The sequence below is a fragment of the Macrobrachium rosenbergii genome, chromosome 27 (genome assembly GCF_040412425.1).
Source record: "Macrobrachium rosenbergii isolate ZJJX-2024 chromosome 27, ASM4041242v1, whole genome shotgun sequence".
Taxonomy (NCBI): domain Eukaryota; kingdom Metazoa; phylum Arthropoda; class Malacostraca; order Decapoda; family Palaemonidae; genus Macrobrachium; species Macrobrachium rosenbergii.
In genome coordinates, this window is record NC_089767.1 from 15,795,150 (window position 1) to 15,817,637 (window position 22,488).

The 22,488-nt window shown below is 39.4% G+C and overlaps 1 protein-coding gene across 3 annotated transcripts in view; it reads right to left on the bottom strand.

The window, feature by feature from the left end:
- The window catches only part of LOC136853430 (signal peptide, CUB and EGF-like domain-containing protein 1), a 185,120-nt gene that overhangs the window by 113,016 nt on the left and 49,616 nt on the right, over positions 1–22,488 (bottom strand). For all 3 annotated transcript variants that reach the window (XM_067128982.1, XM_067128985.1, XM_067128983.1), the window contains exon 2: positions 2,032–2,169. In XM_067128982.1, coding sequence (XP_066985083.1) covers positions 2,032–2,169 — 138 coding nt within the window. The remainder of the gene's footprint in view (positions 1–2,031; positions 2,170–22,488) is intronic.

Genomic DNA, 22,488 nt, shown 5'->3' on the forward strand with positions numbered 1-22,488 from the left:
AGTGATAAATGGATGGGCACTGCCAAGTCTCGATCCCGGGATCGAGACTCGGCAATGCCCGTCCATTTATCACATATAAACTCCCCTTCGGTGATAATTCCCCATCGGGGATATTCCTGAGGCAGCGTGAATTTGATATTAAGCGACATTTGTAGCTTCCTGATTGTATATATATATATATATATATATATATATATATATATATATATATATATATATATATATATATATATATATATATAAACAGACTAAGACGTTCTTCAGTACTCACCATAGTTCGGGATGAAATGATAATTTTACAGAAATCACACTGTCAACACACCAAGAGATTAATCGGAATAGGTATGTTAAATAAGGATGAACAAAATATGGGCAAAGTGAATGTTGCCGCCAGTTCCTTGTAGAGGGGATTCTAACGGGAAAAAACGCTGAATTTAAACCTGGAAATCAAACATTTAATCTGGGAAAAAGATGAAATTCAAAGGGAAAACTAAAGCGAAACCAACGAGAAAACTGTACGAAAAATGCAGCAGTAATCGGAAGTAATCAAGTTAAAAGTACACAGAAGAAACAAGAGTAAAATAAGCAAATGATTATGGAAAGCAACAATAAACAAGTAAAAAATGTTTTCTGTACAGCCGCTACAGCGTATAATCAAGGCCACCGAAAATAGATCTATCGTTCGGTGGTCTCGGTATAACGCTGTATGAGCAGCCGGGGCCCAGAAACTTTAACCAAGGCCCGGTGGTGGCCTGTCCTACATCGTTGCCAGCAACACGATTATGGCTAACTTTAACCTTAAATAAAATAAAAACTACTGAGGCTTTAGGGCTGCAATTTGGCTGATGATTGGTGGGTGGATAACCAACAACCAATTTGCTGCCCTCTAGCCTCAGTAGTTTTTAAGATCTGAGGGCGGACAGAAAAAGTGCGGACGGACAGACAAAGCCGGCACAGTAGTTTTCTTTTACAGAAAGCCAAAATTAGGTGCAGTCTGCTAAGCAATCAAGCAATGGAAAACAAAGTTGATAAAAAAATGAACAAACGAAATGACAAAAACTGATCGGTACAGCATTAAGGGCAAAAAATAGGCTATACAGAGCATGGGCAAATATAAATGTAGACGTCATGAAACTGAAGAAAAACTAGACATACATATTAAACAAGTCATGACAAGGAAGAACTATCTATTGGTAGAAAATATATGAACTATATTTAACAAACAATCGGATCCCGCCATTTGGACCAAATGAGATCCCATAGGAGGGGCTCCGAAGATATATACTCCTTCTTTTTGATGATGATGATATCAACTTGAAGTTAAGTATACCTTAGCTTAGCCAGACCACTGAGCTGATTAACAGCTCTTCTAGGGCTGGCCCGAAGGATTAGATTTATTTTACTTGGCTAAGAACCAGTTGGTTACCTAGCAACTGGACCTACAGCTTATTGTGGAATCCGAACCATATTATAAAGGGAAATGAATTTCTGTCACCAGAAATAAATTTCTCTAATTCTTCAACTTCAAAGGTGGTACAGGCAATGGTTAAAAAGGAAAAAAAAAACAGAAAAAAAAATTAAACGAACCCGCACACACTAAAAAACAAGCAAGAAATGCGCCGAAGCTACAGCGTATAATCAATGGCACAGAATACAGATATATCTATCGGTGGTCTCAGTATAATGCTGTATGAACCGCGGCCCGGTGGTGGCCTATCCTTTATCGTTGCCAGAAGCACGATTATGGCTAACTTAACCTTAAATAAAATAAAAACTACTAAGGTTAGAGGGCTGCAATTTGGTATGTTTGATGATTGGAGGGTGGATAATCAACATACAAATTTACAGCCTCAGCAATTTTTAAGATCTGAGGATGGACAGAAAAACATGAGAACAGAATAAATTGCGGACGGACAAAGCCGGAACAATAGTTTTCTTTTACAGAAAACTAAAAACAAGCAATAATAAAAAGAACTACACTAGAAGCTATAAAATATTTCAGCAATGTGTGTGTAAACTGTCGGAACATACCAGCGTCCTGCAGAAGGCTGGTGGTGACGTTGGGCGTGCTGGAGGGCGTCGTGAGGAATTTAACGTGGGGGCTAAAGCCTCGGACGATGGCTGACCTCAGGTCTATGCTGACGCTTCCTCTGTTCCCTTTGCTGACACCTGCTGGGGAGAGAAACAGTGTTCATCACGACAGCTTTGGGGAAATGAAACTCATTATATGGTATACTGTGTTATTATTATTATTATTATTATTATTATTATTATTATTATTATTATTATTATTATCAAGGAAAGAAATCCATTTATAAATTGAAGCACTTATACATAAAGTGAGAAAGCTTCTGAAAACCACCATAATATATACATCTAAATATTTCTTTACGCCATTATTATTATTATTATTATTATTATTTGAAGGGACGAAATCCACTTTCAAACTGAAGAGGCATTTATAAAAAGTAACAACACTTCTCAAAACCACAATAATACATACATCTAAATATTTCTTTACCCCATTATTATTATTATTATTATTATTTTCAAGGAAAAAGTCCACTTTTAAACTAAAGAGGCACTTATAAAAAAGTTATAAAGCTTTTGAAAGCCGCCATAATGTATACATCTAAATATTTATTTACCCCATTATTATTATTATTATTATTATTATTATTATTATTATTATTATTATTATTATGTGTCCGTAATTCTTTTTGGAAAACACATAAAAAAGACAGCAAATCTTTTAATCAAAATTCCATACAATATAATTATATAATACGGCAAACATGGAAGATAAGAGAAGTACAGTCAGTCATTCACTGGGAATAAATCAACAGAAACACCGACCTTAAAATTGTCTAAACAAACCTAAGGCACTAAAGGTCAGAACATCTCTCAATGGCGACAAGGTCATCAGATGCCGACAGGTTACTGGAATATTGAGTGATCTGACACCATATAAAATAGGAATAGGAATAGGATATAGGATTTAGGCCTCAGGATAAGAACTGGGACCTATGAGGTCATTCAGCGCTGAAACGGAAACTGGCAGTAAAAAGGTTTGAAAGGCGTAACAGGAGGAAAACCTCGCAGTTGCACTATGAAACAATTTTTTATGAGAGGTTACCAACGGAGGTACAGTAAAATAACATATAAAATAGTGACCGAAAAGTTTACGGAAATGAAACCAACAGTAAAATATTAAAAAGAGGTTTATAACCATATAAAAAAAGAAACAAGAAACATTCTAAAGAAAATGAAAAATTAAATACTTGAAGAATTACAACAAATGAAAGAAAAGCAACCGGTTATGGAAATACTACTTATCAAAGAAAAAATCCGTGGAGACATTGCCGAATATATTTATACCTAAGTAAAATTCCGTATTTTCCATTAGATCTCAGGCCGTAAAGCTTTTCGAGCTTCGTACCAAATGAAAGTATTTGCTTTTCACGCCTAAGTGTTAATCAAATCTGACGCAGTTAACTCGAAATGTTGGCCTTGTCTTGTAGGAGTTGTCAAGATGAAGTTCATAGTCGAATACATCAACAAAACTGGATGAGGAAGGCCTTTTAAGTAACTCACAAGAAGTAAGTGTGTTTGCGTGTCTATACAGGTGTATATATACACAGACACATATATATTTAAAGATATACATTATATATATATATATATATACATATACATACATATATGTATATATGTATGTATATATATATATATACATATACATACATATATGTATGTATATACTGTATACACAAAAATATATATATATATATATATATATATATATATATATATATATATATATATATACATATACATACATATATGTATGTATATACTGTATGTTTGGACACAAATATATATATATATATATATATATATATATATATATATATATATATATATATATATATATATATATATATATATATATATATATATATTTTATAAATATTTACGCTGTTCGCCCTCGAACATTTAGGGATAGAAATATCAGCCTGACTGAGACAGGAAATTGCTTTGTCCCACGCTAGAAGCGTCTTCAGTTCAAACTTTAACATCCGTTGGAGAAAGGAATAGGTAGCATTTAGGCATTTAACCCCATAGGCTGGAAAAAGTTTGTAAACAAAATATGCTAGGGCATTAGGGACCTAAGCCTCAGAGAGGGTTTACGCTCAATGACCCCTAGTTATGGTGGCCCTTAAGCTTTATTCTATGCATTCGACGATGCCTTTGTCAAGGTCGGATTGCCCGAGCGGTATAAGCCCTCCTCTGGCGGGAACTGCGAGGTCGGTCAGGCAGAGAGATCCCAGCGATCACGGAACCAGGGTGACACTGCGTGCGTGCCCGAACGATATTCTTTGTTCTTTATTACTTTCTCTCCTACGTCTATCTTAATTAGTGAATTGGGAAGACTGCCAGAATACGACTCCTGAGGTCCCTCGTTTGCGCAGCGACTTCGACATTCACGGTAAGTCCGATTCTTGTTGAAGCTTCGTCGATTGACTAGTACTTTTCTGTATTTCACATTTTCTTTGTTTTCTTCCTTCAGCCACCACTTAGGGTATATGTGTTTACAAAGTCTAGATTAAGCCAAATTATTATGTTGTTAGCTTCAACCCCGTTATTCCAGTAAAATACCTAGGATTTAGGGTAAGCAAAATCAGGTTAAATCTCGATGCTTTTGTATGCCTCGCGTCCGAATGTTTGGGAGAACCGTTGCGTTTAAAATCAAATTCATCTCAAATATTCTTTGTTAAGGTTAATAACCCTTAACTGGCGACCTTTGGCTAATTAACGTCTGTCTTTGAGGTTAACTTTTGGCTTCAAGTGACAGGTTACGTGTAATCTTGGTTTGCAGGGCCGTAAAATTTACGTAAATTGAATAATACATGATCAACCAAGACCCTCACACGTAACATTGGCGACCTTGCCAGGATCTAAAGTACATTTTAGAGAAAGAATCTGGAGAAAAGGAAATTAAATTACATTAATTCCAAAAAAAAAAAAAAAAAATAAAAGTCAGATATCGAACTCCATTTCATTCTTCCAAACCAGGAACGAGGCATAATAATAAGCAGTAAAGAGAATAGTTATAATAACAGGTAGTGAGAATTAGCCGTGGTAGGAAGGGTGCGACTCGAGAGCAGAGCGAATCACAATTTGTGTCGTTTAAGAAAGGCATTTTACCGTGTTCGGACCGTGAGAGAAGTCGTTCAAGAAACGAATCCTAAGGCCGAGAAAAAGCGGAGCCCATTTCATGTACACAAAGTAATGTAATAATCGCGTCGGCAATTCCGATCGTTATTGTTTGCATATAGCAGGAATCATTCAAAAAACCGTGTCAGTGAAGTGGCGAACGAACGGAAGTAATAATGTATCATAAAATACATTTTCAGTAAAGTAAATTTGGTCCGTTCCAAATCACGCAAATCTATTCATTGTTTGCGAGGATGTTTCACCGCGAGAGAACGATAACAAAAGACACAAAAGTTGTTTGGTAATTTAGTTTTCCATCCGTAACGTAAAACGCTATGCATGATTGGTATATTTAAAGTAAAATCTGGATACCTGCATTTGTTTCGTTCGTTGTTTGAATTTGTGCTAAAGAAAATACCCGCTTGTGTTGTTTTGAAATTGTTTAAACTAGAGTAACCGCCATTTGATGTTGTCGCGCCGCCCAAGGTTTTGAAATTTAGGCCTAACGGGACCTGGCCGCCATCTTAAGACTTTGTTATTGTGACCTCGACTCTGCTCCCCGCCACTCTTGGGGCATATATTTTTTTGCTTTTTCAGTGGCGAACCCACCTCCTAATATCTTAGCTAGGAAAAAACCAAAAGATAATTTAGGCAGGAAAGTTAGGCCTTAGTTAGGAGTAATAACAAGTTCTATATACGAATACCTACTATAAAATCATATAAAGAAAATTTAAAATTTTTACGATAAACTTTTGTGACGTCAGCTCCCGGGAAAATTAAGATAATAAAGTAATCCCTAAGGAAGCCAAGACGCGCATCTATATCATTTATTAAGATCCATGCCATTGTGCATGTATAAAATCTTTGTTTACATGTTCTCAAGCAGCAAGAAATTCGCTGATTGAAAAATCTCTCTCTCTCTCTCTCTCTCTCTCTCTCTCTCTCTCTCTCGTCATTCAAGTAAGCATTCCTAACCTAAGTGTACGTGACCCTCTTCAAAGAAAGAACGGCCGACACTAGGCTAATTAATTCGAATACTTTAACCAAATAAAAGAAACACCTCTGTCCCACAATAGATGAGGACAAGTTAAGAGTACTTACGATACAGTGATAAACTGTCGGTCACGAGTGAGGCCTGCTATCCAGACCGAAGCCAACAGTAGTTTTCACCCTCTGAAAAAAAGAAGGGGCCAGCACTGGGGCCGGTACTGGGACCAGCCACTCACGAGGATCTTAAAAAAAAAAAAAAAAAAAAAACCCAAATTCACTTTACTCCACAGTGCCAATAATTTGCAGCACTCATCACTTGAATAACTTGCTTCTCTCTCTCTCTCTCTCTCTCTCTTTTTTACCTTCCCTTTCTCTCTCATTCGATTGTTGCACTCTGCAGGGGTGTAGAGTGCCTTTCCTCCCCATATAGCCTAGTTGGACTCCAGTAGAGGGTCCCTAGGAACACATTGGCACCATAAGTGCCACCAAGCAAGAATCCAGAAAAATAAATAAAACAAAACCAAAGGGAACACAGAAGAAAAGTTCTTCTGGAACCTAACCTGCACCAGTGCCTAGGGATACTGAGTGCCACCAGTGTGACCTGTACACGGCACACCCAAACTACAGTGCCACCTTTTGAAAGGGTGCCACGTCATTGAAGAGACACTTCCTCGCTGCCCAAGTATGCCCACTCAACCGGTTAGACGCCCTTCCCCACCAGAACCATGGCAGCAGAGCATTATAAAACTTTCCTGGGGCTGGGGACAGCGGCAGGTCTCACCGGCTCGGAACTTACCACCTGGGTTAAGGAGCAAGTGGACGACTTGGCCAAGCGTGAGAAGGAAGAAAGACTCGAGCAGAGGAAGTATGAAGCCGAGCAAAGGCAATATGAAGAGGAAAGAGAAGAAAGAAGGAGACTGCATGAGTTAGCTTGCAAGGAAACCGAGTTAGCCCTAAAGGAGAAGGAGCTCGAGCTTGAGAGAGCGAAAATGGAGAATGCCGAAGCTATGGCTAGCCATCAAGCCTCCAGTCCTACACCTGCTGCATCAAACGCTCCAATTTCGAGCATCAATTCCCTAGTCCCCAAGTGGACTGAGGACGAGCCAGAAGCATGGCTGGAGGAGATCGAGGCTCTTTTAGATAACTACAGCACCACGGAGACGGAGAGAGCCTTAATACTAGCCAAGCATATGGAGGGAAAAGCCAAGGCAGCGCTTCGCTCACTGGAGAAGAGCCAGAGAGGCAACATGGCGGAAGTTCGTAGAGTCATTACCAAGGCCTACGAGATAACCCCAGAAAAATGGAGACAACGGTTCCGAGGTCTTGCCAAGAAGTCGGCTGGTCTTGGACAGAATGGGCATGTCACAAAACCCAGTCCGATGCCTGGTTCGACTCCTTAGCCTGCACGACGTTTGAGGATCTCTTCAATCGGACCATGCTAGAAGACCTTTTCCAATGTGTGCCAGGGCCCTTGCGGTATATCTTAACGATAAGCAGCCCTCCACGCTTATGGAAGCTTGTCGCATGGCTGATTCGTGGGAAACCTTCAATCAGTCGCATAGCACCTCTCAGAAGCGAATCATCCCTCCGGCCTACCTCTCGAACTCCACTCGCCCGAAGAATGGACTGCCTAGCAAGACCCTGTGCAACTATTGCAGAAGGGGGCCACGCTGAAGCTGAGTGCCGATACAAACTCGGCACTAATAAGCAGCCTAACCCTACCAGCCAGAACTCCGCTCGATTCATCCGCTCAGCCCTCTCCTCCAACAGTTACTGCAGGCCACCGAGCCCATCCAAAGGCCCGTGCAAATCCTGTGGGGCTGCTAGCCACTACAATGCTGGATCTCCGGCCTGTCCATCATGTCCCCACCACCAAATTTGTCAACCTAATCAGCACTTCATTTTCTGCTGCTGGTCCGCACTGGATCTTTTACCCCAAGAGACTGGAAACCCAGTTCATCTCGGTGGCCCCTCTTCAGAGCACTAGCCTGCCCGTGACCCTTCGGTCACAGTAGACACTGCGGCAGATATTAGCCTGATCGCCAGGGCCCAAGTGCCAGCCGGTGCTGTGGTTGACGAAAGAAACGGTGGGAAATGAAGTGGATAGAGGGCCACACCATCACCGTTCCCACGGTCCAACTCCAGGTTACGACGCCTTGGGGCACGATACCCCACCGCCTTGGCGTGGTAGGTGGAATCGGCCCGGAGTGGTCTTCTTGTTGGGTCGGGATCTTCTCTCGGAAGCCCGTCACCAACACCACTCCATGCCACGTTACCTCCTCCACGGAGGCCCCATCTAAAACTCTCAACCATGACAAACCTCCACCTTCCGCCCACCAAAGTGGTCCGCGGAAGGGCACCACAAACTATTCCAGGCCTAGCCCTCTCCAATTGCGAAGGGCTGGCCCACCAAGGTCTTCCCCCTCCGCGAAGAGAGATTCAGGAGGAGCAGTACCGCTGCAGGACGTGCAAGCGGGCAGACCACTCCACAAATTGGGAGGGCTGCCCAACCAAGCAACGCCCAGCGGGCGCCCCGAACAAAACTCACCGAGAGGCTACGATCTCCCGCTGGGGCAGGAATCTCTGCGCAGCCAACCTGAAGTCGTCGCGGTATTGCACCTCGGACCCCTCATCAGGCATGCCTGACCCTCAACTGCTGCCAGTGCCACTTGCGAGCACTGAGCAGTGCCAGACTCCGTCCGTCCCGGACGTTGAGCTACCAATGGAAAAGGCCCTATGCCGGGTCTAAATCATGAGGCGAATCCTCCTCCGGGAGATTTAGGATTCCCCATGCAGTTGATCATCGCGACTGGAGAGCCTCCAGCACCCGAAACTTCTTCTTTGCAAGATTCTTCTTTGCAAAATTTGAATCAGGGGATGAACCCTGGAGGATCGAAATGGTACCCCTCCCTTGGAAGACCAGGAACTGGCATCCTCGGACGCAGAAGTCGAGATCGCTCTCGCTCCGGTTGTCGCAGCAGCCGGAGTGGGAGTCCTCCGCAGCTTTGCAGTTGCCCCTGACTTCGCGCCCGCTAGCCCTTCTGGCCTGTCCCGGGTCGGTGCTCTCATCACCTGCTAGGCCAGCTACTGATAGGCCTTGGAGGAAACCGAAGAAGAAGAAGAAGGGGCGGAAGAGAGCCCAGTAGTTGCCGAGCTATACGCTCATCCTGGCACTAGTGCCCTCTCGGCACAGTGCCTAACATCTAAAGTGATCCTGGCCCCTTGCCCAGAGAAGGTAGCCAGTGTGATCTCTTCCTTTCATTAATGCATAGCCTAGGCCACCTTAAAGTACAGTACATCAATTTAGTAGCCTTGTTCTTTCCACTTACCACCGAGCACGCAGTAATCATGTAAGTAGCCTAACTAATTTCAGTAATCTTAACTATTGTGAAACGAGCCACGATGCTCGTGACACGCATAACCTAAGACCTCAGTGAGGCACCCATTTATCATATGAGGCAACCCTCATGAATTAACTAGTAAATTTTAATTGTATTAAACATAAACCATGTTGTAATTTAGTTAGAATATTAACTCTTATGTTGGTGCTACGGTCGGGTTAGGATAGGTTAGGCTAGGGAATATCATAGAATGTACCACTAGGCTGGGTCTAAAACACATCATGATTGTAGGAGGTAGCCTATAATAACCGTGAGCACCTTCTAGTACTATTAGAATTAGGTAAAGTAGTGAATACAGCTCGTATCCTATCTAGGGTTAGGTAGTTCTGTAGCTAGGTAGGCTAACCAGGACTAATCTGCTCAGGGGAAGGAGAGTAACCTACGAGAGGCGAACAGCTTGCTTAGTATAGACCTTCACGCCCGAAAAGGGAGTGAAGGCCCTCTTAAAGGGGGGAGCTTTTATAAATATTTCGCTGTTCGCCCTCGAACATTTAGGGATAGAAATATCAGCCTGACTGAGACAGGGAAATTGCTTTGTCCCACGCTAGAAGCGTCTTCAGTTCAAACTTTAACATCCGTTGGAGAAAGGAATAGGTAGCATTTAGGCATTTAACCCCATAGGCTGGAAAGTTTGTAAACAAAATATGCTAGGGCATTAGGGACCTAAGCCTCAGAGAGGGTTTACGCTCAATGACCCCTAGTTATGGTGGCCCTTAAGCTTTATTCTATGCATTCGACGATGCCTTTGTCAAAGGTCGGATTGCCTGGGCATGTATAAGCCCTCCTCTGGCGGGAACGAAGCGAGGTCGGGGCAGAGAGATCCCAGCGGTCACGGAACCAGGGTGACGCTGCGTGCGTGCCCGAACGATATTCTTTGTTCTTTATTACTTTCTCTCCTACGTCTATCTTAATTAGTGAATTGGGAAGACTGCCAGAATACGACTCCTGAGGTCCCTCGTTTTGCGCAGCGACTCGACATTCACGGTAAAATCCGATTCTTGTTGAAGCTTCGTCGATTGACTAGTACTTTTCTGTATTTCACATTTTTTCTTTGTTTTCTTCCTTCAGCCACCACTTAGGGTATATGTGATCACGAAGTCTAGATTAAGCCAAATTATTATGTTGTTAGCTTCAACCCCGTTATTCCAGTAAAATACCTAGGATTTAGGGTAAGCAAAATCAGGTTAAATCTCGATGCTTTTGTATGCCTCGCGTCCGAATGTTTGGGAGAACCGTTGCGTTTAAAATCAAATTCATCTCAAATATTCTTTGTTAAGGTTAATAACCCTTAACTGGCGACCTTTGGCTAATTAACGTCTGTCTTTGAGGTTAACTTTTGGCTTCAAGTGACAGGTTACGTGTAATCTTGGTTTGCAGGGCCGTAAAATTTACGTAAATTGAATAATACATGATCAACAAGACCCTCACACGTAACAATATATATATATATATATATATATATATATATATATATATATATATATATACATTCATATACTGTATATATACACACACATATACTGTATATTTACACATACACATATCTATGTATTTGTGTGTATACAGTATATATATATGATATGTAATTTGGCATTTGCTCTAACAGGAAGTGGCACAGTAACACCAAAGACAAACATTACGCATTACTGTTCATCCTTGAACTGTTGATAAACGACCGAACACCTTCACTAAAAACTTTTACAGTGGGTCAACCACCCAACAGACATTCCCTCGCCTCTATTTTACACGCACTCTCGTGTTTCTATGATGTAAGTGTTCTTCCATTTCAACACCCCTTATAAATCATAAGACAGCACTTTCCCTGTCTCGATCTTCCACTTCCTTCCAAAAATTACAAATTTTACGCCCTCTTCGTCTACTTATCATCCTCCATGGAATATCTCCGAGTAAAATTTTTCAACCCGCTTTTATCTGACTTTTCATACATGCTTCACCTTTCTACTGCTTACTGTTCTTTTCCCAACTTTACAACCATTCTATCCCCGCATATTCTACGCGAATAATTTATATCAAAGGCTTCCTCCTATTTTACTTCCACTTTCTTTTAACATAAGACACTTCCCTTCATTAGGAAGATCTGGTTCGACAATCACTTCATGCATCCTGACTTTCTTATCCCGAACACCAATTCACTCCTTTTCTCTTCCAAACCTTTTGAAGAGATCCTGCTACCGTCACACCTTTACCTGTTCGGTAATTCCTCTCATTCAACAGCCATCTGGAGCATTTATTCCCAAATACCTGTTTTAATTCGTCGCTTCCATTCTTCCATCTGCCGTATTTTTTGCACCACCTTCCTAGACTTCACTTAACACTATAGCTTTAATCTCGTTGTGCATAAGTATTAACATGCTCATATAAGTCCTGTTCTGTAGTCTGAATACTTTTGTCTCAATACTTTTTCTTTATCATTTTCTCTATTTCTTTTTCCATTCTGCTTTTATCACTGAGAATGCAGCTTGGCTAATAATAATAATAATAAATTTAACTCTACCGGCTATATGACCCCATCCTTGAGTTTTGCATATAGCTCATACAACTCTCCCATATTTGGTTTTAATTTTATTTTAATCCAATTTTATCTGTTCTCCTCTCTTCCTTCCTAGCAAACTCACTTGTGGTTATTACATTCACCTTTTCACTCTTTCACCTTAAACTTCTATCTATATCAACTATAGCTTCAACAAAACATTGATCAAATTTACTTCCAGGTAATTCGCTTTTTACCTCTATATCCAGTAACTTATTTTTCCATCTATTGAACTAATCTAACATATACTATCCCTGACCATTCTGTCTTTTCGAGAATACTCTCTTTGGAGTAATTGGAAATAGAGAATCTTGTGTAAAGTTGTTTGGAAAGGCATTCAGTTCTGAAAATACAAGGTTTCAAAAGAATTATTCATGAATATTGTTTAAAAAATAATTGCGAGGAAGTGTGTGTGTTTGATTATGCTGTAATGCAAATAGAACAATTTAATGGATATAATGGTGAGAAAAGGAGTAGCTGGAAGTATATCAGATCATTACTTGGATGAAGCAGAGGTTGATACAGATATAAGTTTAAAATGAAACAGTGAAAAGGTGACAGTATGTAATTAATAAGTGTGTTTGATAAAGAGAGAGAGAGAGAGAGAGAGAGAGAGAGAGAGAGAGAGAGAGAGAGAGAGAGAGAGAGAGAGAGAGAACATATAAAGTAAAAATGGTTAAAACGCTTTCTAAGGTCAAAGCCAAAATTGTGGAAGAAGTATGTAAAATTCCAGAATGGGGTCACAGAGTCAGCAGGGAGCCCGATTAAAACCAATTTGGAGCCCCTATTATGCACCAATTTGGCCTCCTTTAACATACTATACAATTATTCCGTCCTTTTGTTAGCGCACTGCTTCCGCACCCTGAATGAGAAGAAGACCCTACACCCTAGTCCTGACACTATAACCCAAACACTTTCTAAGTTCCCAGTCTTTCTTCTTTAATCTAGTTCTCTCATATCTCCACTTAAAAATTCTAGTTTCGATTAGTTTCTTCGTATCTGAGCACCCCTTTATATACTCAACCACCGAGACTAAATAAACTCTTTCTTTCTGCGTACTCTTGCAACAGCAACTCGTCAATTAAGTTTCATTTAGACTATGGTAACTTGCAAGCAAGCTACTGCTTAATTCCAAGTAATTCAAAAGTGAAATACAATGATTTCCTCTGATTTCAAACGAGGTGGACCCCTCCACAAATCACGAGGTATTTCCTCCCTTAAAATAGAACCAAAATCCACTGTACCTTAACAAACCATGGCAATATTTAATCTTCAGGTTAACAAGACTGCAGTATCATAAATGTAATGAAAGGGCGCAGCAGATAATAAGGAAGAATTATAATTTCCAATATTGTCAAAGATCTCTTATAGCATGTTTTATTCTCAAAATCTGGAAAATCACAATTTAAAAAAGATTTAGGAAAAATTCATAATCACTTTGGGAGATGAATGGTTTAGCCAAGAGGTCCTACAGAGTAGCCTTTTCATACTACAGTATTTAAATTTATTGAGTGATGGCAGACGCTACCATAGGTTACAAAGCTAGAAAACATGAAAGTCTCCCAATGTAAAATATAAAAACCTAAATCAGGTAAAATTCACAAACGACAATAAGAGTCACCTTCAAACTTCACTTTTAAAAGCGGCAACGTTATTTTTGTCAATAGTGGGACTCAACTTTGGCAATCTTTGCAAAGGAGCGGTTGACCGTGACGCACAGAAAGAAAAAAAAAACGAAACTTTAAAAGACAGATAGAAAGAAAATAAGAAAGAATTGTTGTCGACCCCTGTGCGCGAATTTCATCCCTCGATCACCGGCTGATAATGACGAAGACAAACAGTCCCCCATTGCCATTCGAACAGCCATAATCATCACGGGCTCTGCGAGGGAGCCTTCGAGCGTCGCAAATAAGGCTGAAAGCGCACATAAAACGCCATCTTCATATCGCCCTTAAAACGCCCACTGTCTTCGCCATAAAGCGCGACTCGAAGGGATCAGAGCCACCCAACAAAACCCACTCGGAGGATAATAAAAGCTTCTTCATCAGGGGCCGAGAATGGCCACCCGCCACGACTCTGTGAGCAAAGCCTCTCGGTGGCATCGCCGAGCGCTCTTTCGCGCTCCCTCACTCACATATTTGGCCACCACTTTTTTCTGTCCGATCTCCTTTTAAGCTCTTGAATCTAATGTAACGTCGCATTTGCACTGATAACCTATTACCCGCCTGCTTGCGCATTTAACCGGTGAGGTTTTGCTCAATATATCAGACATAATCCATTTTTAAAAGATATATATATCTCACAACATGAAGCGTTTTGCAAACTAAGAATCAGTCAGTGAGCATTCTCCAATGAAGAATATTCCAATATTAAACACCTTATTATCATCTTGGTCATGCGCGTCCCATAAAGGTGTTGAATGAACGGGCTAAAACACCCCTCTTAAGACGAAGCCTTTCCTTTGGTCACTGACTTTTTTTCGTTATCTAAATTTCAGTTGTGGTAGGATTTCTGTCTATATTATAATTAAATACATAATTACAGGTTCTTAATGAAAATACTGAGAATTAACGTTGTTTGAAGTTTAGCTAAGCTTGACAAAAATTCCTTATACGAGCAAATTAATCAAATAAATATGGCTGATGAGTAGATTTTAAAGGTGGACAATTCTCATTGGGTCACTTCTACATATACGTTAAGTTTGAAAGTGCTTAGCACTAAAAATTTGCGCTGCAACTTTTAATGGTTATGACACCAGATACGTCAATCAATTTCATCTTTTAATCATGTAAATGAGATGCATAGGGACTCCTGCTGTGTTTTGTCAGTTTTTAAGAAATAGCTGCAGTGTGTAGGATACTCCACGCCACCATTTTTTGTCAGTTTCAGACACCAAAGGCAATGTTAGAGTTGTTTAACGAAGTGCATATCACTGTAGGCGGTTTCTGGAGCGAAATTCGGAATCGTCACACTTGGGGAGAGTGTTTAAGGAGGACATAAACAAAACAAAAAAACTATTCTTCGAATCTAAGTTAAAATAGCTGTTATTTGTAGCGAATCCTTAAGTGTCAACAAGTCATCCTTTTAGCATATTATTGTGGCGCGCAAGTGCAATGGCGACTTCGGATTTGAAATCGCAACATCATTCATCTTTTATATGCCACATCATATAAAGCAAAAGATTGTCCGTTACTGAAAAGGCTCGGTAGTAAGTGGGTGTGGAGGTTACTGGTTGCGTCAACGAGCCTCGTCTTTTGAACATGTTATAATGAAAGCATTTCGGATGGCTCAACCAGATCCTAGAAAAGTACTTCTGTTATTCCGATCGAAGTGAAAAATAATTGTATATTTTTTAATGTATGTTTTCATCGAATCAAATGTCTCGTAGGTTGGTAACAGCAAGAGAATGAAATTTGGTTGTCTAGGCTAGACCGATGCCCTCAAAGTATTCATTTGGTTAAGTATTATATCATTTAAACTTTTCTCTAAGTACAAGTTGTTTTCGAATGTATAAAAACAACTGCCCAATGGTAAAAGTTATCTAACCATCACAAGGGAAAAGCAGCCTTTAAAAATGACGACAGTAATGTAAACCTTAGTTTTAACCAGACCACTGAGCTGATTAATGGCTCTCCCAGAGTTGGCCCGAAGGATTAGACTTATTTTACGTGGCTCAGAACCAGTTGGTTACCTAGCAACGGGACCTACAGCTTATTGTGGAATCCGAACCACATTATACCGAGAATGAATTTCTATCACCAGAAATAAATTGCTCCAATTCCTCATTGGCCGGCCGGAGACTCGAACTCGGGCCTAGCAGAGTGCTAGTCGAGAACTCTACCGACTCGCCAACGAGTTACTTGAAGCAGCATATATTTTTATTTTTCATCGTCAACAATAAGTCGAAATTCCTTTATGGCATTCCATATTTAACAATTCCTTAGTATCGTTCCAAAGGCAAAGCCTTAGAACGGAAAGGAATAGGTGCTAGCTTAACGCTTGATTTGTTAAATGAAATAGCAATTACAGCTTTTTCTTGCTTGGGTGGGGGAAGGGTAGAGATGCCACGTCAACAGAAAATGAGCGTTCGCTTGTTTGTTACGTTGATTAGCCCCCAAGACTGTTTTTCTCAACTTGATCACTATTTTATGATATAAAGATCATTTGTGAAGTTTTTGAGAAATAATTCTTCATACTTCTGTATACAAAGAGCTTTTTTTTACATAGTTTTAATTTATTTTTCCTTTTTTTACATAGTTTTTTATTTATTTTTCATTTGAACTATAAGTACTGGTGGGTACCGTGTAGCTGGAAGGCTAAGTTATTATGATAAATATAAGCCGATTATCTTACTATTTTTGGTGAATAAAACCAAAGCAAATTTTGATACCAATAATTAGTATATCCCTTCTGAGATGAAGTATACAGTTGCAAGTTATATAAGGATTATGAATCCCTCGTATGATGAAGTATATACCTGCGAGATATATAAAGATTATGAATCCATTTCCTCATTTTAGAATTTGTGTTTTTTCTCTCTTTCCATGCCTAGGAAAATCCCAAAGCTTACTTATATGTCATCCACAATCCACGTATGAACTATTTCCAACTCTCTCCCTCCGTTGTTTGTCGTAGAGTCATCACTATTTTTTTTATTTTCTCGAACAGATAAATTTTCATAGCCTACATTATTTATTTATTTTTTTTGCTCAAAACTTCAAGTGTTTTTAAACCCATATATTCAGTTTGGAATGATGGCAAGTGTGATTCATCTTGTATTTGTAAAGTATGCAAAGCCCTGTACACACTATGCATCATGATGCGCGGTGTTGAACGGATTGTTGAAAAACCACTTTTTCAACACAAAGCCACATCACCAATGTGTTGGTGGGGCAGACCGATTTCAAAAGCCTGCGCAGTGATGCATCAGCAGTGGGGTGCGTTAGGATGTTCTGCTCAGCTCCAGCGCCGATGGCTTGATCGTCACCGCCGGCCAAACCCTTTGAATGGACAAGGACCAACACTCTACACTGTCGTATTTTCCAGCTTTAAATTGAGTGTTTGGTAGCTGGGATGCTTGGGAAGATATATATATATATATATATATATATATATATATATATATATATATATATATATATATATATACTCGTATATATATAGCATATTATATATATACACTCACATATATATATATATATATATATATATATATATATATATATCACACACACACATATATATATATATATATATATATATATATGTGTGTGTGTGTGTATATATCTGAAAAGCATATAGGTCACAAGTATTTTATGAATTACAATACACAGATGTTTGAATAATAAGTGTGGATAAAGGCATTTTGAAGAACCTTGACAAGGAGGGGCAAAAGGAATATTTACCTGTACCTTAATCCATTAATCGCACTCTGTAGATCCCTTTCAACTTTCTCTTCTCGAACATGTGATGCTTTACTGTCAAATCTGGTCGGAGAACAAGTGAGCAGTGTTGCAGTACAGTCTGGCTGCTAGTAATTTTATTCAACACCACTACTGCATCACGTGGCTGATACATGATGCATAGTGTGTACGGGCTTAAGGACTGGTCTCATGAGCAAACAAATAGTTTTGTGCAGTATCAGAAAATGGCTGAGGTCGATAGACTGTGCAGACATTTAGGTCTGGCCATATATCCACTCTACCTTTTCCTTCTTCTCCTTCTTTTGGTTTTGCTTCTTTCACTCCAGCTCCATCTTCTAGTCCTTCCTAGGTTTTGTGAGGCACCTGACTAAGTATATTAGGGTAAGGATCACCGGTTCCTCCATAATGATAGGCCTTGTTCAGCCCCTTGAGAAAGAGGGAATTGAACCTTATAATCTCGAAAACCTCTTGCTCGTGAAGGTTGTCAATGCAACTCACTGGAGGTGTAACTAAAATTTTTGCCCTGTTGACAGTATTTTTGGTGAATAATAAAACCGGAGTAAGTTGATATTAATGAAAAAAAAGTAGCAAAGTTGTCATAGTGTTAACTTGAAAGCTACACATAGTTAATGTACCATTTTACTCCTTATTATAGTTATTGTTTATTCTCTTTCCAGCATACTTCACAGAAAGCTATAAAACAGCATGAAAAGGCTGTATTTATTCCCTCCCTTTGACGCTTGAGGCTAATAATTCTCATTCCACTCCATCATACTTATTGCATCATCTACAATCCACGGGTAGCGGTGTTATATATGGTGTGTAAGAGACTGCATTACGGTCTTTTGAGCGCACGTGTGTGTGTGTGCGTCATCCATCTGAGGAAACAAGACAAAAACAAGAACATCCCTTCTACCATACTATATTTCCGTCCGTTTCTCCCTAACCATTGTTTTCTCTATTTATGTACAATCACCACTACTTGCATTGCCATGCAAGCATTCCAATCATGTACTCATAATGTTCCACCGAATCTTCTCTATCAAACTATATGTATGTTTCTGTTTGTGAAGACTCCAAATGTCTCGCCATTTCACATATATTATGATACTACACTGTATTCATTAATCTGTCTTGAATCTCATGCAATTGGCCATATGTGGAATTTCCTGGCCTTTCCATTGATATATGTTTTATCATTGTACGTTTATTATGTCTCTCACAATCGCCATCTGTTTGTCTGCCGACAAACACAGATGTCCGAAACATTACCTCTGTTTTGCCTTGTCTGTGTGTAGAAACTACTTTGCGGCTCGCACCAGCCAATAACAACTTCGAAGATTCTGTACATTCACCCCCCACCAAAATCACCTACATGCATCATAATAAAGTTTTCATCTAACCTACCCATCTCACAGACTCGTCAACATAGGGGCTGCTCTAGGAGCAAGAGCCCGTGCTGGCACAAGGCCAGCTAAATCTGAAACAACATGTACACTCATTCAGTAAGGAACCACCAATAAACCAGACAACACCCAGCCAGTATGTCACTCTATGCCATCCTTACAAATGCACCTCATTCGGTGCACTGTAGGCATCACTAAAAGTTCTTTGCAGCGGCCCTTAGCTGCAACCCCTTCCATTCCTTTTACTGTACCTCCATTTTTATCTTTCTTTTATTTTGTTATCCACCCTCTCCTAACAATTATTTCATAGTGCAAGTGCGAGGTTTTCTCCTGTTACACCTTTCAAACCTTCTTACAGTAAATTTCCCTTTCAGCGCTGAAGGACCTCATAGGTCCCTGTGTTTGGACTTTGGTTTAAACTCTACATTCCAGTCCATTCCACAACAATCCGCACCCGAACCATTTTTGATTCTCTCCCCCGCCCCCGTCTCTCTCTCTGCATTAGACCGAGCTATTTGTTTGTCGTATATTCGTCGCTGTTTTTCCTTTTCACGAACAGATGAACTCCTTAAATCTACGACGTTACTTTGTTTTTTCGCTCATTATCTCGAAAGTTTATTATATTACAATGAATTCTTCACTTCCGCTCTGCCGTAGGTGGCAGATTATAGTGTCGTCTGTGAGTCTCAAGCGGTGCACGGTGGGCATCATTAAAGGATGTTTTCAGCGTCCCTTCCGTGAGCCCTTGGGCAGGCAAATTTTAGCCTTTTGCTTTACCTCCATGTCCGCTCCCTTTCTTCAGTAGAGGTTCTGTAGGAACGAGTTTGTAGGATACTGTCTGTGCCATTATTATTATTTTTTTTTTTTTTTAGTTTTAGACATCCACGTAGAAAAGAACGCGCACTCTTCGATTCTAAGTTAAAATAGCTGTGGTTTTTTATTTGTTGCGAATCCTTTCCGTGTCAACATGTCATCCTTTTAGCATAATGTGGCGCACAAGTGCAATGGCGACTTCGAATTTGAAATCGCAACATCATTCACCATCTTATATGTGCCACATCATATAAAGCAAAAGAGAGATTGCCCGTTATTGAAAAGGCTTAGGAGTAAGTGGGTGTGGAGGTTACTGGTTGCGTCAACAAGCCTCGTCTTTTGAATATGTTACAATGAAAACATTTCGGACGGCTCAATCAGATCATAGAAAAGCACTTCTGTTGCTCTGATCATAGTGAAAAATATTTGTATATTTTTTAATGTATGTTTTCATCGAATCAAATGCCTCATAGATTGGTAACAGCAAGAGAATGAAATTTGGTTACCTAGGCTAGACCTATGCCCTCAAAGTATTCATTTAAACCTTTCTCTAAGTACAAGTTGTTTTCGAATATATAAAAACAACTGCCCAATGGTAAAAGTTATCGAACCATCACAATGGAAAAGCAGCCTTTAAAAATGACAGTAATGTAAAGAATCTTAAACCAGCATGTATTTTGACTGTTCATTGTCCCCAGTAAGTCAGAATTCCTTTATGGCATTCCATATTTAACAATTCTTCCTCAGTATCGTTCCAAAGGCAAAGCCTTAGAACGGAAAGGAATGGGTGCTAGCTTAACGCTTGATTTGTTAAATGAAATAGCAATTACAGCTTCTTCATGCTTGGGGAGGGGAGGGGGTAGAGATGCCACGTCAACAGAAAATGAGCGTTTGCTTGTTTGTTACGTTGATTAGCACCCTCCAAAAAATTTTTTCTCAACTTGATCACTATTTTATGATATAAAGATCATTTGTGAAGTTTTTTGAGAAATAATTCTGCATATTTCCGTATACAAAGAATTTTTTTTACATAGTTTTTATTTATTTTCCCTTTTTTACATAGTTTTTTTATTTATTTTTCATTTGAACTATAAGTACTGGTGGGTACCGTGTAGCTAGGTAGTAAGCCGCGTGATCCTTGACTCTCTAACTATTTTTGGTGAATAAAACCAAAGCAAATTGATACTAATAATAACTATATCCCTGCTGTGATGAAGTATATATATAACTGCAAGATATACAAGGAATATGAATCCATTTACTCCTAGAATTTGTGTTTTTTCTCTTTCCATGTTTAAGAAAATCCCAAAGCTTGCTTATACGTCACCCACAATCCATGTATGAACTGTTTCCAACTCTCTCCCTCCATTGTTTATTGTAGTCCTCACTATTTTTTTTCTTTTCTCGTCCAGATACAGGTGCCCATATTTTATAATTGTCTTTCAGTGTTTTCTCGTCAGTATCGTAGCTCCTGCAGAATAGGGGTGTCTTTAGTTCTTTTTTAACTTTCTTCTTGTATTAAATTGCATAGAAGATTATTAGTCAAAGCCATGATCTGTATTATTTTTCACCTTTGGCACATATTCTTTATATATATACTGTGCACTTATTGCCATCATATGTTTGTTTAGTATCACTATGACCTATCTTTAGACAATTTTTACACTTGATGTTGCTAGCACATTCGATTTGTGATTTTCACGCTAGGTCATTTCTACAATTTTTTTGCGCTGTGACCAACTTCCTGACATTTATAGCATTGAACAGGGCATGTAGCCGTCATATACTTTGCAACGGCTATGCAGTGTACACAATTTGTCACCTCTATCATAGATAGCCTTTCATATTTGCGGTGTGCATTTGATGATAGGCCTATAGTGTTTATATTTGGCATCTTTGGCTATCATTTCCTTTACAATTTTCGGGTCGTCATTTTTAGAAATGAGGCTACCTATCTATGGATTTTTCTTTACAATGTTATCGACAATGTCCTCTTCATCCTTCGGGACATAGACTACTTTTATTTTTGGTTTAAGTTTACCCTTAATCTCATTTACTGATATACTGTTGATTTTCTGAATCTCCATTTTTGCCTTTTCTAAGTTTTTCCTGTCTGGAAATCTTACAAATAAGTGTCCATCTCGTTGTTTTTAATCTGTTCAACTGGCGCCGTAATTTTACTAATTATTTGCTTCTTTTCATTACCTGCTGTGCTCTCTTCATTTGTAGATTTGATCAGAAGCACTTTTTTTGTCTTTAGTGATTCAGCATAAGTTTTGTCCATGTTTGCCACGGTCTTTACATCTTTATCAACATTATCAATTTTGTTTTGGATTTCATCTATGTTGATCATTACGTCACTAGTTTTCTGAGCCGAATCCTGAATCAACTTTGTTAATATCTGTTTTCTTGTATTTCTTCAAGTTCATCTTCAATGAGTTTTTTGTGTGTTCTTTGTTCAGGCCTCTTGCAGTTATTACAGATGTACAATATGTTATCATTACGAAGTATAGGTGTGTACCTGACCTCGATACCTGAACATTCATAATGAGACCATGCGTCACACATTTCACAGCAAGTTCCTTCCTCATTAACTTCCCCAGAGCAATCTCTGCAGGTTACTGACTCTCTTTCGATTTGGGTTGACTCATCCTTCTCCAGTATTTTCTTTAGTGTTCCATATTTAC